Here is a 20,888-nt window from a genome sequence, read left to right on the forward strand (position 1 = left end):
TGATCCGGATTTCCACATTTGCCCATCATCAACAATTTGAGTGAAGCATGAAAGCTAAACGGTTCGATCGATGAGTTTGAGCAGTGGGAGTTGGGCTGGTCATGTCCTAAGGTCAGATAGTTTCGAGTTCGATACTAACTATAATTGAATCAAGGTCTCTTGCAATCTTAATTCAGATGGGTTAGGAGTGATGTACCCCACCCTAAGCCAAATGAAGCAAGGGACCCAAGAAAGAGCTTGGGTTTTGCTAGATAACAGGCTCAAGAATTAATGTTTTCATTATATAACACTAAAAACAATACAGTGTTGTTTATATAGGCAATAAGAAGAGCCCAGAACATTTGGGCAAATTATCGAATACGTGCTGTGCATGATGCACACTCATGCTAGTCTATGTCAGAGGCAGTTACAACAAGAATCCTCACTACAAACAAATCACAATGTGTATTTACGTAAGAGGGCATAACTAATCTTGGGTTTGTTTGCCATCTGCTGAGTTGTAAATATTCTGCAATGGATGTTGACTGGTTTGAGTGCCACGACAGTGAGTTGCTGAGCTGGGAGAGATATTATTGGTGCTGCTGCTATTAGCCTCCCGCGAGTCCAGCATGGGTACCAGGGTGAGACTCGACCGTAGAAGCTGAAACCTGTTGGAGACCAATGGTTTTGTGAAGACATCCGCAACCTGATCTTTGGAGGAGATAAAAGCAACATGGAGAGTTTTGGAGGCAACTTGATTTCGGACAAAATGAAAGTCTATCTCTATGTGCTTGGTACGGGAGTGCATGACAGGGTTTACTGAAAGGTACGTAGCTCCCAGGTTATCACACCAAAGAGTGGGAGGCTTAGGAAGGAAAACACCAAGCTCTTTGAGTAAGGATTGAAACCAGAGAAGCTCGGCAGTGGTGTTAGCCAATGCTCGGTATTCTGCTTCGGTGCTAGAGCGTGCGATGGTACTTTGTTTCTTGGATCCCCATGAGACAAGATTAGAACCGAGAAAGATGCAAAAACCCCCTGTGGAGCGCCGATCATCAGGGCATCCTGCCCAGTCGGCGTCCGTGAAGGCTTGCAGAGTGTACTCAGAAAAAGGTTTGATATGCAAGCCAAGGTGAGCAGTGTGTTTAAGGTACCTCAATATTCGCTTGACAGCCTGCCAGTGGGGAACCTTCGGAGTGTGCATAAATTGGCACACTTTGTTGACGGCATAGGCAACATCAGGACGTGTTAGGGACAAGTACTGGAGACTGCCGACCGTGCTGCGATAAAGTTTGGGATCTTCAAAGGTTGGAGCATCAGCAAGAGTCAATGGAGCCGAGGCAGACATAGGAGACGTCACTGGCTTAGCAAGATCCATATTTGTTTTCTTCAATAAGTCACAAATATACTTGGTCTGAGATAAATGAAGTCCCGTCCCAAGTGATTGAATTTCCAGTCCAAGGAAGAAACGAAGTGGTCCGAGATCCTTAACAGGGAAGGAAGAACTGAGAGCATGGAGCACACTTCGAATTGCCTCAGGGTCTGAGCCAGTGAGGATGATATCATCCACATATACTAGAAAAAATAAAGTGACAGAGGCATGATGATAAATGAACAGGGAAGAGTCCGAAACAGAGGCTGTAAAACCAAGCTCCAACAGCCGATTGCTCAACTTGGAAAACCAAGCCCGTGGGGCTTGTTTTAGACCATATATAGCTTTGTTCAATTTGCATATATGATGAGGAAAATTGGGATTAACAAAACCAATTGGTTGAGACATATAAACCTGTTCATGGAGCTCCCCGTGGAGGAAGGCATTGCTAATATCAAGCTGCCGAATAGACCAGTGCTCAGTAACAGCTATGGACAGTATGGTGCGGATCGTAGTGGGTTTAACCACTGGACTGAAAGTCTCGAAAAAATCCACTCCAGCTTGTTGATGGTAGCCTTTAGCTACCAAGCGGGCTTTTCGGCGATCCACAGTGCCATCAGATAAACGCTTAGTCCTGAAAACCCATCTACAACCAACAACGTTAGTATTTTCAGAAGCTGGTACAAGACTCCAAGTATTATTTTGAAGAAGAGCCTGGAACTCAGTGGACATGGCAGTGCGCCATTCATGGTGCTTGACAGCTTCAGTGTAGCATAGAGGATCTTCAGGAACGGAGGAGGTAATGGTCAAAAAACTTTTCGGTGGTGGCCAAAGAACCGTGCCATCAGTGTAAACTCTGGGTTTGAGAGAATTGGTTTGAGACCGAGTAACAATGGAGGAGATAGAGGATGAAGGAAGCTGAGCTGGAGAGGAAGATGCAGGCGGAAGAGAGGGATTTTCGGGAGGCAGAGTGTTTTCTGAAGGGATATATGGGCTGGAAGTTAGAGTTGGATTAATGGAAGGGGATACGGGATTGAGCCGAGAGGAGGAAATGGGACTAATGGGCCGAGATAGAGATTCGGATGAGGGACTAATGGGCCGAATTGAAGGAGTTGGACTATTGAGTGAAGAGGAGGTTGCGGTTTGGGCAGGCTGGGAAATAAAAGGATGAAGGCCTAAAATTGAAGGAAGGGAGGAAGTCAGGGACGTGGGCTGGTTTGGAGAGGATAAAGGAAAAAGTTGTTCATCAAACACTACGTCCCGAGAAATGTATAATCGGTCAGTAGGGAGATGAAGGCAGCGATATCCTTTATGGGAATCACTGTAACCAAGAAAAAGACATTGTGTTGAACGGAGATCTAATTTATGGCGATTGTAAGGCCTGAGATGGGGCCAACAAGCAGTGCCAAAAATTTTAAGAAAAGAATAATCAGGTGGTTTGTGAAATAATTTTTCATATGGAGAACAATGGTGTAAGGCAGGAGAAGGCAAGCGATTGATAAGGAAAATTGCCGTATGGAAGGCATCGGCCCAATAAAGTTGAGGTAAGGATGCATGGGCCATAAGAGCAAGGCCCGTTTCGACGATGTGTCGATGTTTTCGTTCTATTGCACCATTTTGTTGGTGAGTATGAGGACAAGAGATGCGATGTAAGATGCCTTGAGAAGTAAGATAATTTTTAAAAGAACGATATTCACCACCCCAATCACTTTGGAGAGACAATATTTTTGAATTGAAAAACCGTTCAACATGAACTTGAAATTTTAAAAAGATAGACATAACATCAGACTTTTGCACAAGCGGATACCACCATGTATACCGAGTAAAATCATCTAAAAAGGACACATAGTATTTGAATCCTTCACGAGAAAGGACAGGGGCAGGGCCCCATACATCTGTGTAAATTAATTGCAATGGTCTGGAAGAGTGCTGATGAGATGATTTAAACGGCAACTGGTGACTTTTGGCAGCACGACAAGCTGAACAAGAAGTAGACGTAGATGGAGAGGAAGCTGGAAGATTGTATTTGGAGATAATTCGAGAGACAAGTTGGAGTGACGGATGACCCAATCGCGAGTGCCACTGAGAAGGAGTGGTGCGCTCACCAATAAGGGCCTGTGCCGAAGTTGCAGATGGAATGATGTTGGAGAAGGAGTAGAGGCCATTACGCATGGGACCACGAAGGAGAGGGGTTCCCGTCGTTGAATCCTTCACAAGAAAATGAGAACTATGAAATTCAAACACAACCGAATTATCATGACAGAAACGCTGTACAGAAACTAAATTTTTTGTAATGGCAGGGACATGTAACAGATTTTTAAGAAGAAAAGAATGAGAGGGAGTAGAGATTTTAGAGTCACCAATGTTGGCAATAGGTAGCTCGGTGCCATCACCAATCCGAATTTGCTCATTACCACTATAAGGTCCTGAAGTGAGGTTGAGGTTGGACATATCTGAGGTAATATGGTTGGTTGCAGCCGTGTCGGGATACCACGATGAATCAGGCGAAGCACTTGAGCTGCTGTAGTTGGCGGTGAGATTTCGCGGAGGTTCACTTTGATAGGCATGATCAAAGCGAAAGTAACATTTTATGGCACTGTGACCAACTTTGCCACAGACTTGACAGATGGGTTTGCCGTGAGGGAGAGGTGAAGGTGCGAAGGTATTTGCAGAGGTTTGAGAGGAGGAGTGACGACCTCGACCACGACCGCGAAAAGGAGCACGGTTATGACCTCGGTAATTTCCTCGTCCACGATTTGTGTGATTGGGAGGGCCAGAGGTGTAATTGGCAGAGAGAATGGTGGACGCAGGTAGGTGGGTGGAATGGGCCAGACGACTTTCATAGGTGAGAAGTAAACTGTATAATTCCTCAGGAGCCATTGGTTCAAGTCGGGCTGTTATGGACATAACAAGAGCATCATAATCGCTGTTTAAGCCAGCAAGAAGGTAAGAGGTAAATTCATCAGAAGAAAGAGGGGTGCCGGCAGCACACATAGTGTCTGAAAGGTGTTTAAGTTTCCGAAAATAATCAGAAACAGAGCTGGCTCCTTTTGAAATGGTGGCTAGCTGATAACGGAGTTGAGTCACTCGCGCATGAGATTGAGATGAAAAAAGTTTTTCAATGGCTGACCAGGCCGCTTGAGAGGTAGAATGCCCAACCATTTGAGCAATGAGGTTATCGGACAGAGTAGATATAATGGCACTAAGGATCATCTGATCAGTTTTGGTCCAAGCAAGAAAGGTTGGATTAATGGTGGTTTTATCCGAAAGAAAACGAGAAGGTGGTTTACTTGAACCATCAACAAAATGAAAAAGGTCTTGACCCCGAAGATAGGGAACCATTTGTGTGCGCCAAAGAAGGTAGTTCTCATGAGTGAGTTTGACGGTAACTAAATGGGAGAGGTGTGGAAGGGAAGAAGAAGAAGTGGGTGGCGGTGATGCTTCAGCCATGGGAGCAGACGTTTGTCTTTGTAGTGGCTCTTGATACCATGCTAGATAACAGGCTCAAGAATTAATGTTTTCATTATATAACACTAAAAACAATACAGTGTTGTTTATATAGGCAATAAGAAGAGCCCAGAACATTTGGGCAAATTATCGAATACGTGCTGTGCATGATGCACACTCATGCTAGTCTATGTCAGAGGCAGTTACAACAAGAATCCTCACTACAAACAAATCACAATGTGTATTTACGTAAGAGGGCATAACTAATCTTGGGTTTGTTTGCCATCTGCTGAGTTGTAAATATTCTGCAATGGATGTTGACTGGTTTGAGTGCCACGACAGTGAGTTGCTGAGCTGGGAGAGATATTATTGGTGCTGCTGCTATTAGGTTTTAACAAAAAAATTAAAATTAATTTCTTTTTTTTTTTTCACCATATTCCTTAAAAAAATGTGAGATTATTTACTTGTTTATGATCATCGGTTGTTTTAATCTTGATCCTGATGATGAAGTTAACATATGTAATGTGACAACTAATGCTAACACGTGGGGCTATATAGAAATCGATGGAAGGCATGCTCTGTTCGGCTACGTTGGATCACTCCGGCTAGTTTCGGCTCTGGATTGCTAGTTAAATTCGTTTCTGTCAATCCCAAAATTGGTTTGAGTCGTTGGACCATCAAAATCTAATCAATACCAATCCAAAAAAACACGATTGAAGTCAAACCATTTTAATTTATTATTTATCATTACTATTTATAAATCAGTATTTATTATTTAACGATTTATCATTCTATAAATAACTTAAATATTGTAATGTCAAAACATTCCATTAATCTTCATAATTAACAATGATGGTATCACGCTCTAAGCTCATATTTGTGGTTAAAAGTGGTACTACTATGCTGCCAGTAGATGCTCGCTCATTATACTATCTAGTGCAAATTATACTTTTTTATTTCAAATATTTTTTAAACATATTTAAATATTTTAAAAAAATACAAATGTATGAATGATCAAAATGAAAAGACAAATTGAATAGGCATAATATTATTATTTTTGTAGTTATATATATATATATATTCTTGATTATATATACGAAGATGAAAGTCCACTGATCTCATCGATCCCTTAAAAATCTTTATATGATTTTAATTTATAAATAAATATCGGAGAAACACTGGCAGTCCCCTTCGATTTCAAAAAAGTTGGCATATGAACAAGTCAAGCTCCAGTCCTGGGGATGATGAGATTAATATTTTAAGGCTGAATCATCAGATAGTGGAGGTCCAGAAAGTGGCAGAGAAATTAAGACCTTAATTTATACAAACCATTAAAAGAAATTTGAAGCACTCACGTACATGACTCTGTAAATCCAAGCTCTCTTTGTTGTTTTCCATCTCCCAACTTGTGAGTACTGCCGCCCACAAGAAATCTAGACAACTGAATCGTATTTGCTTACGTGGCAGCATATGGTTGGTTGTAGAAGAAACCTGCCCGCAGCTTGTTAGAAGTCATTATTTTATAGTTTGTTCTTGAAAACCAATGCCGCCGTCCTAGAGCAGCATGCTAATGGAGCAACTATATATATATGTGCGTGTGTGTGTGTGTGATTATGAAAATGAAGCCCATTAATCCACTACCGTGTCTATGCTTTTGCGTTCCAGCTGTTCGAATCCCACTTGAACCCACCCACCTAGTTTAATAAACTCAAAGGACACAGAAGATTCCCGTTTGTGAAATATAGACCGGTATAAATATAGACGAGAAAGTACAGTTTGTGAAATCGAACGTGGCTCAGATGATCTAAAAACCACTTCTCTCTCAAACATCGATCAACATGGCTGCCTTTATTTTTTCTTGTTACCCAAATGTCTTGCTACTGCTTGTTCTGACATCTCTGACGTTTGGCTCTCTGATGGTTGCCTTTGCTGTTAACTTTAATCAAGATGTTGATATCACATGGGGAGATGGCCGTGCTAAGATACTCAGCAAGGGCAAGCTTCTTTCCCTCTCCCTTGACAAAACCTCCGGCTCCGGCTTCCAGTCCAAGAACGAATACCTGTTTGGAAAGATTGACATGCAGATAAAGCTTGTCCCCGGGAATTCTGCCGGCACTGTCACTGCGTACTATGTAAGTTTCTTGTTCAATATAATGCTTAACTTGTTCTAGTTAACAAGAAGCTTACACGAATGTGTGATATCTTTAATTATGCGGCAGTTACGCTCGGAAGGTTCATCTTGGGATGAGATAGACTTTGAGTTCCTGGGGAACCTGAGTGGTGACCCTTACATTGTCCACACCAATGTGTACGCTCAAGGCAAGGGCGACAGAGAGCAGCAATTCTACCTCTGGTTCGACCCCACAGCTGGATTTCACACCTATTCCGTGCTATGGAATCCCGGACGCATTGTGTAAGTGATTAACTAAATCACAAACATGCATTCCAAGACAAGCTCATCATGAATTGGTTTTTATTTTGGTGGATCTTTGCTTACCTTCGTTCTCTGTTTTTCCAGATTTTACGTAGATGGCAGGCCAATTAGAGAGTTCAAGAACTTGGAGGGTTTCGGCATTCCTTACCCGAAGAACCAGCCAATGAGGGTGTACTCTAGCCTATGGAACGCTGATGATTGGGCGACGAGAGGTGGGCTGGTGAAGACGAACTGGACTCAAGCACCTTTCACTGCTTCCTTCAGGAAATTCAATGCCAACGCTTGCGTCTGGTCTAATGGTGCGTCTTCTTGCAGCAATTCTAATGCCACCAATAACGCATGGCTCTCTCAAGAGCTAAATTCCACGGGCCAAAAGAGGCTGAAATGGGTGCAGACGAATTACATGGTTTACAATTACTGCACGGACACAAAGCGATTCCCTCAGGGCCTCCCGCCAGAATGCAATGTCACCACCAAGGCATGACGAATGGATATTAACCCATAGCCGGCCATGGATTATTTACACGCTCAAGTCATTTTCACTTCATCGACGTTACATTCTCTGTGCCATTTTGATTGTTGAAATGGACAATTTTCAGTGTGATAAAATAAAGCAAGACGAATGAAAAAGATTTTAAGTAATTTTGCCATAGGAGCCAGTCTTAAATTTTGCATGCTTATTCCGAATCTAGAAACCAAAAAAGTTGTCGAAACATAACGGAGGAGGCAACGCACGTCCCTTGACACCTTGGAGAGGACATTCTCCAAAAGTCCAACCCTTCAGAGCCATGCAGATGCAAGCTTAATGATTGAGATGGCGTGTATATTTCCAACTTACCGATAAGTACTGTCAAAGCATTAAATTCTAACAAAACAAAACCCAGAACATGGTCGCAATAATTAAGATGGTAATTTACGTCTATTAATTTCCAACTCACAGATAACGGTTCATGAAGCATTAAATTCTAACAAAAACGAAGCCCTTAACATAAACAATCAGGATTGTTTACATCCATGAGGTTTTGAATCTTGAACTTTGAAGAGCATGATACATTAAAATCAAGGCCTTTACTACTTGGATCAATCTCTTGGAGTTAGATGGTAATAAATATTATAGGATGCACTTCATATATCTATCTTCTTACTTAGGCTCATCAAGTACTGTTTAAGTAAGAACTAGAAGGAATTTTATTTCCCTAAATTATTCTGTTGATTATGAATTCATATCTACTGAAATTTGACTCTCTAATTTAATGATTAGATTGATAGGAATTTGGATATTTTCTCCTCTCAGAGTAAAGTGTCATTCAAAAGAAAGTCAAAAGTTTTGTACAGATGTAATTAATACAATTCGGTAATTTGCAATGGTTGTTGCTAAATTTCTTTTGAAGTATAACTATATACGACATGCCAGGCCGCTGGAAGTTACCAAAATCTGCCAACAGTACTGCTGCGCTGGAAAATCCCAGTGCTGGAAAATCACCATTCGGCAAGCTTTGGCATGGAACGGACTTGAAGAGGCAATGGACTCTATATAATGCCATCCAGCTGTCTACATCTCAGCCTAGCCTCGGCATGGAATGGACTTGATGAGTGTAGCGTTCCAACACCGCCTAGCCTCCTATTCAATATAAATCAAACACTGCCTTCCTGCGTACAAAAATCGCAAGGTGATCTCTCTCTTGTATATCGTTAAGGAATGGCTTCTGCTGCTTGTTTGTTGTGTTACAAAATTCCTGCAGTGTTGATGCTGGTTCATCTCATAGTTTCCTTTTTGACTGCTGCTTCTGCTGGTAACTTCTACGAAAGTATTGACAATACCTGGGGCGATGGCCGAGCTAAAATATTCAGAAACGGGGAGCTCCTTACTCTCTCCCTTGACAGGGCCTCCGGCTCAGGCTTCCAGTCCAAGAATGAATATCTATTTGGAATGATCAATATCCAGATTAAGCTTGTCCCTGGAAACTCCGCCGGCACTGTCACTGCCTACTATGTAGGTTCCTTATCAGACAAATGTACCGTCCGTTCATTTAGCCTATACTTCATGCCTTAAGACCTTTATGTTAAATTGTTAATACGTGAAAATCAATTAATTTTATGATGCAGTTGCGCTCAGAAGGGTCGTCATGGGATGAGATAGACTACGAATTCTTAGGCAACCAGAGTGGTGATCCTTATATTGTTCACACAAATGTTTACAGTCAAGGCAAAGGTGAAAGAGAGCAGCAATTCTACCTCTGGTTTGACCCCACAGCAGATTTCCACACTTACTCCATCCTTTGGAATCCAGGACTCATTATGTAAGTACTTATCTAGCTGTTGTATCTCCTAAAAGTATCGAATTTCTTGGTTGTCATCTGGTTTCTGTCTTAGCTTCTATGTGGATGGCGTACCCATAAGAGAGTTCAAGAACTTGGAGTCCATCGGGTTACCATACCCAAAGAACCAGCCGATGAGGATACACTCCAGTCTATGGAATGCTGATGACTGGGCTACAAAAGGTGGTTTGATCAAAACAGACTGGACACAAGCTCCTTTCACCGCTTCATATAGGAATTTCAATGCCAATGCCTGCGTGTGGTCTTCTGCAACATCTTCTTGCATTTCAAATTCCAAATCAACCAGCAGTGCTCCGCACTCTCGGGAATTGGATTCCACTAGCCATGAAAAGCTCAAGTGGGTGCAGAGGAATTACATGATTTACAACTATTGCACAGACACAAAGCGATTTCCACAAGGCCTCCCTCCTGAGTGCGCACTCACCAACAAATCCTAGAATGAACATCTGTTCTGGCACGTGTAGCTTTTGTACTTAATCTAGTTCTAGCCAATAGGAAATAAGGGATTGTATAGTATGTAATATATGCCACGTACGTGATGTAATATATGATATTAGACGCTATATTTATCCTGTAAAAACAGTTTGTACAATCTACCAATGATCTTGCAGATGGCCTTTGCAGTTTGTACTCTTATCTCATAATAAATGTTCGATAATCAAGTTTCCATACTCCCAACTTGAGTACAATCTATTAAAAATGCCGAATAACAAAATAATTGTTCTATCAATAAATCACCATGCATGACCACGATAAATGGCACAAAGAAACCACTTTTTTTTTTTTGGAATAATTTGGGCTGTTTAACGAGAACTGTTGGGTTAATCACATTTTACTTTCTCGAATTTTCATTTAATTCACAATATATCTCTGAAATTAATAATTGTATCAAAGTAGACTTTCAAACTTTTAAAACTTCTTAATCCTCCATTTCGTCCACTAGCAATGTCAAATCTAACATAAATTTACTATAAAAATATAAATTTGATCTAATTTATTATTATTAACAATGTAAAATATAAAATAATATAGGCTACTAATTAATTATAAATCATTAATCATTAACTATATATAAAATTATTTTATACCTAAATTGTAAGTAAGTATGAATAATCTATGTACACAATGAAATTATTTGATACTCATTAACTATATATAAATTAATAAAAAAATTTATTTAATGATTTATAACTTATTATTAATTGATAGCATATATTGTTTTATATTTTATATGGTCAATGATAATAAATTAGATTAAAATTATATATTTACAGTAAATATTATGAATATGAGCAATATGTGTAGTGAATTTTTATTAAATTTAATACTGATGATAGACAGGAGGAGGGGATTGAGAATTTTTAAAAATTTGAGAGTTTACTTTGATATAATTATTAATTTTAAAGGTATATTATAAATTAAGTAAAAGTTAAGGGGATAAAGTGTAATTAACTTTGAAACGTTTAGATATCATATCGTGGTGAATATCTTGGCATACAGCTGTCTGCAATTAAAGAATTTCAGCTAGAAGAAGTAGAACGCACTAAATTAATGGACACATTTTAAGAACACGATATTCATATAACTCGACCAGCTAACCAACAATTTTTTTTTTTTTAAATATTTATATTGCAGTGGCAACTTAGGCAATATTATAACCCAGTCTATTCAATTATGATTTACTGTCTTTAATGCCTTTACTTTTTCAGCAGAGTTGGTACTCTGGGCCCAGTTCTTGAGATAAATCATTTCGCTTTGTATCATAAAAGGCTAACCCCACTTGATAAAGAGTGGGTGGGAGCTGCCATGCACAAAGGCGGTGATAGACGAGTTGTGAATGAGTTGAAATGAGATAAATTAAAATAAAAAATAAAAAATAAAAAAAATATTTTAATAATATTTTTTTAATATTATTATTATTTTAAGAATTAAAAAAATTAAATTATTTATTATATTTTATATAAAAATTTAAAATAATTATAAGTATAAAATGAGACTGAATAAAATATTTTTTTTTATCCAAACGGAGTATCTACTTCGGAGCTTCGTGGTTGTTCGATCGATCTGCATTGAACCGCGTTGTTGGATAATCATGAGAAGCGTGGCGGGCCGGCGGCACCGAACCCAGTTTGGCCAGTCGTCGGTAGGTGTCAAGGCTGGCTACTAGGCCCCATGCCCATATTTTATGTCACAGCCAGCCCATTTACAACCCACACTTTCACCCATTATAACTCCTACCAATCATTTCAAATATCAAGGAACTTTCCAAAACACACCGCTTCCTTCTTTTGTCTGCTTCCTTGTATTCTTTCGTCCTATTTATACTGCTCTACCGAAGGCACATTACTCGCAGAATCACAAAAACATCAAGCTTCATAGTATCATAAAAGACATTTACTCACCACCTAGTTCTCTTCCATCGCCTTGCACTCATGGCTTCTCCTTCGCTTTCTACTTCTACTTCAAGTAGTTCATTAATGGTTCTGTTTTCCATTTGGGTATGCTCTTTAATGGTTGCTTCTGCTGCTAACTTCAACCAAGAGTTTGATATCACTTGGGGAGATGGCCGTGCCAAGATACTCAACGATGGTGAACTTCTAACTCTCTCCCTGGATAAAGCATCTGGCTCAGGTTTCCAATCCAAAAATGAATATTTATTCGGGAAGATTGATACGCAAATCAAGCTTGTTCCTGGAAACTCTGCTGGCACTGTCACTGCATACTATGTAAGTCCCTTTACACACACACATACACACTAGCACGCATAGTTGTGGCCAATAATTGCCTCATGAATTCGTGCATGTTGATTTGCTAATATCTGCACATACATGCAGTTGCGGTCAGAAGGGTCATTGTGGGATGAAATAGACTTCGAGTTCTTGGGCAACCTAAGTGGCGATCCTTACATTGTCCACACTAACGTATTCAGCCAAGGCAAAGGTAACAGAGAGCAGCAGTTTTACCTCTGGTTCGACCCCACTGCTGATTTCCACACCTACACCGTCCTCTGGAATCCCCAACGCATCATGTAACTTCTAATCCTTCTAATTTTCCAAGTATTTGATATTTTTTCAACTTTCTTCAACATCATTAACCAAATTCTCTCTTCTTTTTTTTTAGATTCTCAGTGGATGGCACTCCCATTAGAGAGTTCAAGAACATGGAGTCGATTGGTGTTCCTTACCCAAAGAACCAACCGATGAGGTTACAATCTAGTCTGTGGAATGCCGATGACTGGGCCACAAGAGGTGGGCTTGTCAAGACTGACTGGACGCACGCTCCCTTTACAGCCTCCTACAGAAGCTTCAATGCGAATGCTTGTATATGGTCTTCTGGGGCGTCATCTTGCAGTTCAAGCTCCTCGAGTAACGATGCTTGGCTCTCAGAGGAGTTGGATTCCACGAGTCAAGAAAGGCTTAATTGGGTCCAGAAGAACTACATGATTTACAATTATTGCACAGACACAAACCGATTTCCCCAGGGTCTCCCTCCAGAATGCACTGCCACCAATTCGTCCTAGATAAAAGCCAGATTATTTGACTTTATTTTTCTCTTTTGAAATGTGAAATTCTTTATTTGCTTGTAATTTTATCTCCACATAAGCAACAAGTCACTATTTTTATCGTTTGAAATGGCAATAATTTCCTTTTGAATTATTAATTACAAGAATACGGTCAATGAGTTTGAACTTTGATATGCAGCAGCCATTGTTTGTGATTGGGAACTTCCAACACTAAATTGGAATAAAAATATAGCTCATTTACTTCGATAGATCCCATCTTCTTGAATCTTGGCCAAAAAATGAGCTCGTTTTTTAAAACAAAAGGGAGACAAATTAAAGAAAGAAAAGCGATCTCCTTCGATCACATTTAATAGGATGATCTTATGCCATACAATAGTTTTAGTATTTTACAATGTCCGGACATGTTTCAGTAGGTTAGGGGAGAGTATACGCTTTCTTGGTCAGCAAATAAAATGCAAGGAAAATGCATACATGTCAATATATAGCTCTGCTCAGGCCGGCTCAAGGGGTTGTTTGGAAATAATTTTCATCTTATCTTATCTCGTTTTTTTCACAAACATTACTCAAATACAAACGTTTTCAAACTAATCATTATAATTTTTTCAAGCTTTTAAACTAAATACAAAAAATAATTTAACTTTTTTAAATTTTAAAACAAAAATAACATTAAAAAATAATATTTCAACTTTATAATATTTTTTAATTTAACTTTTTCTCTTTTATTTTTCAAAATTTAATAAATACGTAACTCAAATTATCTCACTACTATTAACAAACCATCTTACTATTATTCACAAAATTCACATCTCATCTTATTTCTCAAGCATCCCTTAGGTGCCTAGGCCCCACCATATACAAGGCTCTAAATTTATAAGTGAAAGATATTTTCTATGTTAATGTTTTTATAAAATATAAAAACTATTTTATTAAATAAGAATTTAAATAATTTTTTATATTTTTCAATTGTGCAAGGCTCGATGATGCTAAATTTAATAAATGAATAATTTATATTTTTAAATAATATTTTCTAGAGGCACAAAATTTACAATGAGACCTCATTTTAAATTGTTATATTAAATATAAATAAAAAATTTATTTAAATACTTTAAATAAAGCCTCTTTTTATTGAAAATTTTGAAAAATATTTAGAATATTTAATAAATTAATATAGTCATTTATATTTTATTGTTTTATCATTTATATTTGAAAAATATCGATCGATGTCCCAATTAATGACAGAATTATAGTTAGAAATAGTATTCTTACTCGTCACATATAGGGGAATAGTGTCTATGATTTAAATCTAAAAAAAATGTTGGAAGGGGAAAGAAATGACTCTATTTGATATCATAACTAGTTGAGTAGCTGCGCGATGCCCGAATGTAATGTAATCTAAAAAAGTGATGATTATTATTATTATTATTATTATTATTATTAATTATAATAATAATAATAGATTAAATCAGACGCTAAAAAGATAGAGTTAGAGGAAGTGGCTCAAATATTAATTAATATTCTAAATTAGATAAGGTTTATTAAAATGACCTTTCAGATTACATATATAAGACCTAAATTATCACAACCTAACTTGAAAAGAACAAAAAAAATTATATTATTTTATGGATTTGACGGTGAACAAATGGTCTCCAACATCATCAAGTCACGCGGTATTACAACCACAAACCAATCTGTGAAAATTTCTCATGCGACCATATCATCATGGCTTTTGAAAACAGGGGATACCATGCATACCACCTCCGAAGAAACAAAGAAGGGGAAGTTGTTGACACTTCCACGTACCAATCATGATGGATGAGTTGGTAGAGGCAGTAAAAGTGAGCCCACACGCACAAGGCATCATAGGCAAAGCAACTTCAAAGTTTCGTGTTCGTTTTAGGCTCCAAAACGCGTGTGCCGGCTGGATATTAATCGCCAATGAGAGTGAGACGACACAGAATCCATCTGGCTCTCGTGATGGCTATGGCGGAAAAAGCAGAGTCAATGTCCAGCTGTTCTCACTATTCACTACTAATATCCCTAACGCAAACCCTACTGACCACGCGGCAAGGAACCTTCTCAACCCTTCGTTTTTTTCTTTTTTTGTCTTTCTCTGTCATCTTTTTCACCCCTATAAATAGCGTGGCACTTGGCCTTTGGTGCATCAGTCTCATGATCTCATCTATTCAAGAAACAAACCAAAGCTTCCCTGCTCTACTTTTTGTGCCTCCGATTCTTTTGCTATAGAATCAAATACCAATTACCGATGTCTTCTTTCTCTTCACTCTGTTCAACTGCTCTGCTAATCCTGGCATTGGTCAGCTCTGTGGGGATTTCTTCTGCGGGTAATTTCAATCAAGACTTTTACATTACTTGGGGAGATGGCCGTGCCAAGATACTCAACAACGGCGACCTTCTTACCCTCTCCCTTGACGAATCCTCTGGCTCTGGTTTCAACTCCCAGAACGAGTATTTATTTGGCAAGATAGATATGCAAATCAAGCTTGTCCCTGGAAATTCCGCTGGCACCGTGACCGCCTACTACGTATGTTCTTGTTCATATATTTGTTGCTTTATCTTAATACTACGTACATGATCATTTCACGATTGTATTTGCTAACAAATGGCTCGGATATTGCAGTTACGCTCAGAAGGGTCGTTGTGGGATGAGATAGACTACGAATTCTTGGGCAACGTTAGCGGCGAACCTTATATTGTTCACACAAATGTTTTTGGACAAGGCAAAGGCAACAGAGAGCAGCAATTCTACCTTTGGTTCGACCCCACGGCTGACTTCCACACCTACTCCATTCTTTGGAACGCCCAACGCATCATGTAAGCACAAAAATCCAATCCCATAACCCATAATCGGTTCCTATATCATGTTCTTACTCCTTTCTTCCAGCTATGATACTGACGCTTTTCATTCGTTGCTTTTCAGCTTCTCTGTGGATGGCACTCCCATTAGAGAGTTCAAGAACCATGAGTCGATTGGGGTTCCATTCCCAAAAAATCAGCCGATGAGGATACACTCTAGCCTCTGGAATGCTGATGACTGGGCCACAAGGGGTGGACTAGTCAAGACAGATTGGACACAAGCTCCTTTTACTGCTTCCTATAGGAACTTCAATGCGGATGCTTGTGTTTGGTCTTCTGGGGCATCTTCCTGCGGCTCAAGTTCACCTTCCACCTCCGCTACCAATGCTTGGCTCTCCGAAGAGCTGGACTCGGCAAGCCAAGAGAAGCTCAAGTGGGTGCAGAAGAATTACATGATTTACAACTACTGCACGGACGCAAAGCGATTTCCTCAAGGTCTTCCTCCAGAGTGCACTGCCACTAGCGAGTCTTAAATACCACAATATTGTAGAGCTGTTACCATTTTTTTTGTCATATATCGCTTCTGAAATTTGAGAAACACAATTATTTCATTCATTGTGGTTGTAATGGCACAATAAAATGGATCACCGAAACAGAGTTTGGATGTTAGTTTTACTGTTTGAAATGCATCAAAAGAGATTATTTTCTATATTTGTGACATCAAATACAAGCATTACGAAGTAGAAGTGATGTGCCATTTAACTGTTTAATTTCGTTCTTATAACCGTGCAGGCAGTTGTATGCTTGTAGCTCTGAACTCTTAAAAAATAAACTTCTCTCAGTGAACTCATTTAGTTTAAATGCAATATGGAATTTCAGAGAGAACTTTTAATATTAAAATTCATGAGAGGTTTTTTTTTTTTTTTTTTAATTTAAAAAAGGGTGTGATCCTATAATTGTATTAGTTTGTTTTGATAAAAAAATAAAAACAGAAAATAGTAGTACCATAGAGATACTGTGATGTGAGTCTTAAGATAATTTATTTTCTGTTGGTCCAAATTATGTTGGCTTCAAAATCCTAAAATTACTTAAACTTATAAAATCTTTTTATAGTTATACTATTTAGTACTGAAAATAGAATTTCATTTTGGTTAAGTTGTACAAAATCATTAAAAGCCTAAGTCCAATCCAAAACTAACCTCTGCAATGTGTCAGTTCCTTATTGCCATGCTCTGACCTTTTGAGCCCTGACGCGCATTCAAAGTGGGCCATGTGGCCCGTAGTCGCCCATAATTATCGAATAAAGCATGATTGCAACAAAAACATATATTGAAAGAACTTGGAACAAAAACACAGTGCTACCACAGATCTCCTTTACGAATCCATGCCTAAGCCCCTGTTATTTGCACCATCATGATTCATCAAGTCAATTTACATAAACACTAAACAATATTTTTAGACGCAGACCAGAAATATTTAAATACATACCAAGCCCGAATTAAATAAAAAGTATTATTATTTTGCCTAGGAAATTCGGACAGAGCGAATTAAAGGGAAATTGTAGTTCGATGAGTTTCCCTAAAACTACCTGCTATGAATATGATAACAATTGATTAAATTATTAAGCAATGGGAAGGAAGGAAGGAAGGTGTGTTTATTGGAGGACCCAAGTTCGTGGTAACCCACTAACCCTTTACGTTGCTGCCACAACCTGCATCCACTTTACAGCTCACTTTTCGCTTGCTTAAAACCATCCAAGTCTCTACCATCCCACATATTACTTGCGATTCCTTAGTGGTATATCATGAATATGTATTAATATTCTATATATTCCAATTGCTTTTAGGCCGTAGAACATCAAATATGGGAGCCATTGCTTCAAATGCTTCTGCAGGGCTGCAAATCTCTCTTCTGTTTTGCTTTTTGGTGGCTGCTTTTGCCGGTTACTTTTACGATGACTTTCGCATAACCTGGGGAGAGGATAAAGCCAAGATACTTAACAATGGAGACCTTCTTACTCTTTCCCTCGACAAAATCTCTGGCTCGGCCTTCCAGTCCAATAAGCAGTATCTTTTCGCAAAGATTGATATGCAGATCAAGCTTGTTCCTGGCAATTCTGCTGGCACCGTCACTGCCTACTACGTAAGTCTTCTTCATTTTGTTTCGTTTGTGTTTGTGTTTGTCTTTTTGCCACCTTTTCTTTCATCCGGTTCCAATGACTTAGAAGATACTCATGATCATGTCGTATACATGTGTGGTTTCAGCTGTCCTCACAAGGGCAATACCATGACGAGATAGACTTTGAATTCCTCGGGAACTTAAGTGGTCATCCTTACATTCTCCACACTAACGTCTTTTCTCAAGGCAAGGGCAACAGAGAAGAGCAATTCTACCTCTGGTTTGATCCCACTGCAGATTTCCACACCTATACCATCCTTTGGAATCCCCAATGCATTGTGTAAGAACTAAGAACACATGATCTTGAAAACCTACCTGCATTATTAATTATACTGATATGAGTATTAAGTTTTCTTTCTGATCTCTGTCTAATTCTGTATTTTATTAGCTTCTATGTGGATGGCATTCCCCTCAGAGAGTTCAAGAACCTGGCATGGATGGGTATCCCATTCCCAACATACCAGCCAATGAAATTATACTCCAGTCTTTGGAATGCTGATAACTGGGCAACAAGAGGTGGACTTGTGAAGATAGATTGGACCCAAGCACCCTTCAATGCTTCCTATAGGAATTTCGATGACACTAATGCTTGTGTTTCATATTGGGGTCCCACTACTTCTTGCACTACTTCAGGGACCAGGGGAGGCTGGTTTTGGCAAACGCTTGATTACAGTGACCAGGGAAAGCTCAAATGGGTTCAGGACAATTACAGGATCTACAACTACTGCCAAGACACTGAGCGGTTCCCTCAAGGGTTGCCCCTAGAATGTTATATTTCCACCAACTACTAGCTGGAACGCTGCAAGCGCTTCGTACGTACGTCTAGCTCGAAGCCTAAATTGAAGTTTTGCTCTTTTCTTGGGTTTCCATAATTCCTTCCTTTCTTTTAATTTCTTTTTTCACAATATCATGTCGATTATCCCCCAATAAACTCGGCCTGATTTTACAGTTTACTTACGTGTTATATAATAATCATGCGTACATATATATATATATACAATTAATGAAAAAACTTTCATTTTTCATATTAATGTACGACAAGATTAATTTGCTGATCATCATACAGCTAGCAGAGAATCAAAACCATATATATTAATATTCCAATGTTATTAATGCAATTTACTAACATGCAGTTGATCTAGAGATTAAATGGTTAGCTAGATGGCAAAATTATACTGGTCCCTCAAAATTACATATTGCATGCATGCTAAATATCGGTCCGCGTGAAAATTAATTAGCTAGTTCTAAATGGCGTCGGTGAATCATATTATTATACATGAAGAATCCTAATGATTTGTTTAATTAATTATAACCCAATTGACATAGTTAACCTTACTACAATTTCATTAAGGCCGATGAGTCCAGACGTTTCTTTTAAGCGACCGGGTACCATATTGTAGTCTCTGTCTTTCCTCATCACGAGCCCTATATAGCTAATTAATTAATTCATGCACCAACATGGCAATTGTTCGAAACTACGTTAAATTAAACTGAATGAAATTAAAGATCTTATATTATTTGCCGATTACATGCAAAGCATAACTTAATTCACTAATTGATTTGAATACAACATCAATCATTAATCAGTATATGCTTTATATACGACCTAGCTTTTTAATTTCTCCCCTGATTATATATATATATATATATATATATGCAACTGTGGTTTTTGGTTTGAAGAATTATGGATCAATTGGCTAGTTAATTCGAGTCTTTTTTTTGTTTTTTATTTTTTTAAGAAGAGGACGGTACCTTAATTTTATTGATAAGCCATCACTTGTGGCGGAGGAAAACCGTGATTACATCAAGACACCTGGGGCTACAATTAAAAAAGCCAAACCCAGATATCAAAATGACTAAAACATTTTGATAATTCAAGTCACTTCAAAGATTGGATCATTGATTCAAATGTTCATTAATTAACCCAACTTGCTATATGAATTTAATTAAGGCCTATATAGCTGGCCGCAGAGATCGTATTTTTTGGAAAATTAAACAAAATCATTTTAGACGACGTTTAAGAATAATTAACCATGCATAGTCGATGTAACTAGCTAGGTTTTCCAAGTACTACTGTAGATGTTTGGGACATGATATCGCGCGCCGTGTCTTCGGCTCGTAGTACCCTTGTCTAGCTTCGAGGAAACCGACCTCCGAGTCGGTAAAATTCCTGATCTAAAAGACTAGCTAGTGGTCCGTTCTTTCCTAATTGATTAACGAGTTTCATTCGATTTATTTCCCGTAATTATAGGGATCCTTTCATGCTTATACCTTTCACGTACTTCCGAAATAATTTCCTCTGACACGCCTATAAACCCACTAATCTTAATATATACAGGGTCCTGCGATAATATTTTCCCGAATCCTGAAATTTTATTGCGATCTTCGGGTTAATTACCAAACCTCTTACAATCTTGGTGCAGTATCTCGCTAGGGTTTTGTTATGTCAAAAAAGGATAAACACAAGCTGGGTGATATTCTGGTGACGGAAAACAGTGATGGAGACCAGTTTCCGGTCGGCATGCGAGTCCTTGCGATTGATGCAAACTCAGTCTGCCTCAGATATCTAGTCGCTTTACTTGAAATATGTCGATACAAAGGTTGGTTCATTTTGAGTAATTATTTTTGCATGATATATTTTTACTCGATAGCCGGCCGGCTCCAAGGGATCGACAATGTTCTGATTCATGTCTATATATGTATCTATGTATGCCCCTTTTTTCCCTATATTTTAATTATCACGCTCCCATGTGCGCGCTGTTCTAATATTGTTTTTTTAGGTAGTTTGGTTTTTCTTCTTCACCA

The 20,888-nt window shown here is 38.7% G+C and overlaps 5 protein-coding genes across 5 annotated transcripts; all 5 read left to right on the plus strand.

Annotated features, from left to right (window-relative positions):
* Positions 1 to 6,563: 6,563 nt before the first annotated feature.
* On the plus strand, positions 6,564 to 7,871 carry LOC108998842 (xyloglucan endotransglucosylase/hydrolase protein 22-like). The gene is made up of 3 exons (XM_018975558.1): positions 6,564 to 6,927; positions 7,015 to 7,208; positions 7,314 to 7,871. The coding sequence occupies exons 1-3, from the start codon at positions 6,634 to 6,636 to the stop codon at positions 7,711 to 7,713; spliced, it is 888 nt and encodes a 295-aa protein (XP_018831103.1). The 5' UTR covers positions 6,564 to 6,633; the 3' UTR covers positions 7,714 to 7,871.
* An 882-nt stretch (positions 7,872 to 8,753) lies between these two features.
* LOC108998793 (xyloglucan endotransglucosylase/hydrolase protein 22-like) lies at positions 8,754 to 10,185 on the plus strand. Its single transcript, XM_018975495.2, has 3 exons — positions 8,754 to 9,222; positions 9,336 to 9,529; positions 9,603 to 10,185. The coding sequence occupies exons 1-3, from the start codon at positions 8,929 to 8,931 to the stop codon at positions 10,003 to 10,005; spliced, it is 891 nt and encodes a 296-aa protein (XP_018831040.1). The 5' UTR covers positions 8,754 to 8,928; the 3' UTR covers positions 10,006 to 10,185.
* Positions 10,186 to 11,901: 1,716 nt separating this feature from the next.
* LOC108998913 (probable xyloglucan endotransglucosylase/hydrolase protein 23) lies at positions 11,902 to 13,337 on the plus strand. The gene is made up of 3 exons (XM_018975677.2): positions 11,902 to 12,294; positions 12,403 to 12,596; positions 12,689 to 13,337. Exons 1-3 carry the CDS (start codon positions 12,001 to 12,003, stop codon positions 13,086 to 13,088), a joined length of 888 nt encoding a protein of 295 aa, XP_018831222.1. The 5' UTR covers positions 11,902 to 12,000; the 3' UTR covers positions 13,089 to 13,337.
* Positions 13,338 to 15,251: 1,914 nt separating this feature from the next.
* On the plus strand, positions 15,252 to 16,665 carry LOC108998907 (xyloglucan endotransglucosylase/hydrolase protein 22-like). The gene is made up of 3 exons (XM_018975667.2): positions 15,252 to 15,633; positions 15,730 to 15,923; positions 16,030 to 16,665. The coding sequence occupies exons 1-3, from the start codon at positions 15,355 to 15,357 to the stop codon at positions 16,436 to 16,438; spliced, it is 882 nt and encodes a 293-aa protein (XP_018831212.1). The 5' UTR covers positions 15,252 to 15,354; the 3' UTR covers positions 16,439 to 16,665.
* Positions 16,666 to 17,768: 1,103 nt separating this feature from the next.
* LOC108998814 (probable xyloglucan endotransglucosylase/hydrolase protein 25) lies at positions 17,769 to 18,999 on the plus strand. The gene is made up of 3 exons (XM_018975516.2): positions 17,769 to 18,047; positions 18,170 to 18,363; positions 18,472 to 18,999. Exons 1-3 carry the CDS (start codon positions 17,769 to 17,771, stop codon positions 18,872 to 18,874), a joined length of 876 nt encoding a protein of 291 aa, XP_018831061.1. The 3' UTR covers positions 18,875 to 18,999.
* The last annotated feature ends 1,889 nt before the right edge of the window (positions 19,000 to 20,888 follow it).

This window comes from Juglans regia, chromosome 11 (genome assembly GCF_001411555.2).
Source record: "Juglans regia cultivar Chandler chromosome 11, Walnut 2.0, whole genome shotgun sequence".
Taxonomy (NCBI): Eukaryota; Viridiplantae; Streptophyta; class Magnoliopsida; order Fagales; family Juglandaceae; genus Juglans; species Juglans regia.

Coding starts and splice junctions, on each gene's coding strand:
- LOC108998842 (XM_018975558.1), top strand. CDS start 6,634: ATGGCTGCCTTTATTTTTTCTTGTTACCCAAATGTCTTGCTACTGCTT. Junction 6,928..7,014: donor GCACTGTCACTGCGTACTAT/GTAAGTTTCTTG, acceptor ATTATGCGGCAG/TTACGCTCGGAAGGTTCATC. Junction 7,209..7,313: donor TGGAATCCCGGACGCATTGT/GTAAGTGATTAA, acceptor CTGTTTTTCCAG/ATTTTACGTAGATGGCAGGC.
- LOC108998793 (XM_018975495.2), top strand. CDS start 8,929: ATGGCTTCTGCTGCTTGTTTGTTGTGTTACAAAATTCCTGCAGTGTTG. Junction 9,223..9,335: donor GCACTGTCACTGCCTACTAT/GTAGGTTCCTTA, acceptor TTTATGATGCAG/TTGCGCTCAGAAGGGTCGTC. Junction 9,530..9,602: donor TGGAATCCAGGACTCATTAT/GTAAGTACTTAT, acceptor TTTCTGTCTTAG/CTTCTATGTGGATGGCGTAC.
- LOC108998913 (XM_018975677.2), top strand. CDS start 12,001: ATGGCTTCTCCTTCGCTTTCTACTTCTACTTCAAGTAGTTCATTAATG. Junction 12,295..12,402: donor GCACTGTCACTGCATACTAT/GTAAGTCCCTTT, acceptor ACATACATGCAG/TTGCGGTCAGAAGGGTCATT. Junction 12,597..12,688: donor TGGAATCCCCAACGCATCAT/GTAACTTCTAAT, acceptor CTTTTTTTTTAG/ATTCTCAGTGGATGGCACTC.
- LOC108998907 (XM_018975667.2), top strand. CDS start 15,355: ATGTCTTCTTTCTCTTCACTCTGTTCAACTGCTCTGCTAATCCTGGCA. Junction 15,634..15,729: donor GCACCGTGACCGCCTACTAC/GTATGTTCTTGT, acceptor CGGATATTGCAG/TTACGCTCAGAAGGGTCGTT. Junction 15,924..16,029: donor TGGAACGCCCAACGCATCAT/GTAAGCACAAAA, acceptor GTTGCTTTTCAG/CTTCTCTGTGGATGGCACTC.
- LOC108998814 (XM_018975516.2), top strand. CDS start 17,769: ATGGGAGCCATTGCTTCAAATGCTTCTGCAGGGCTGCAAATCTCTCTT. Junction 18,048..18,169: donor GCACCGTCACTGCCTACTAC/GTAAGTCTTCTT, acceptor GTGTGGTTTCAG/CTGTCCTCACAAGGGCAATA. Junction 18,364..18,471: donor TGGAATCCCCAATGCATTGT/GTAAGAACTAAG, acceptor GTATTTTATTAG/CTTCTATGTGGATGGCATTC.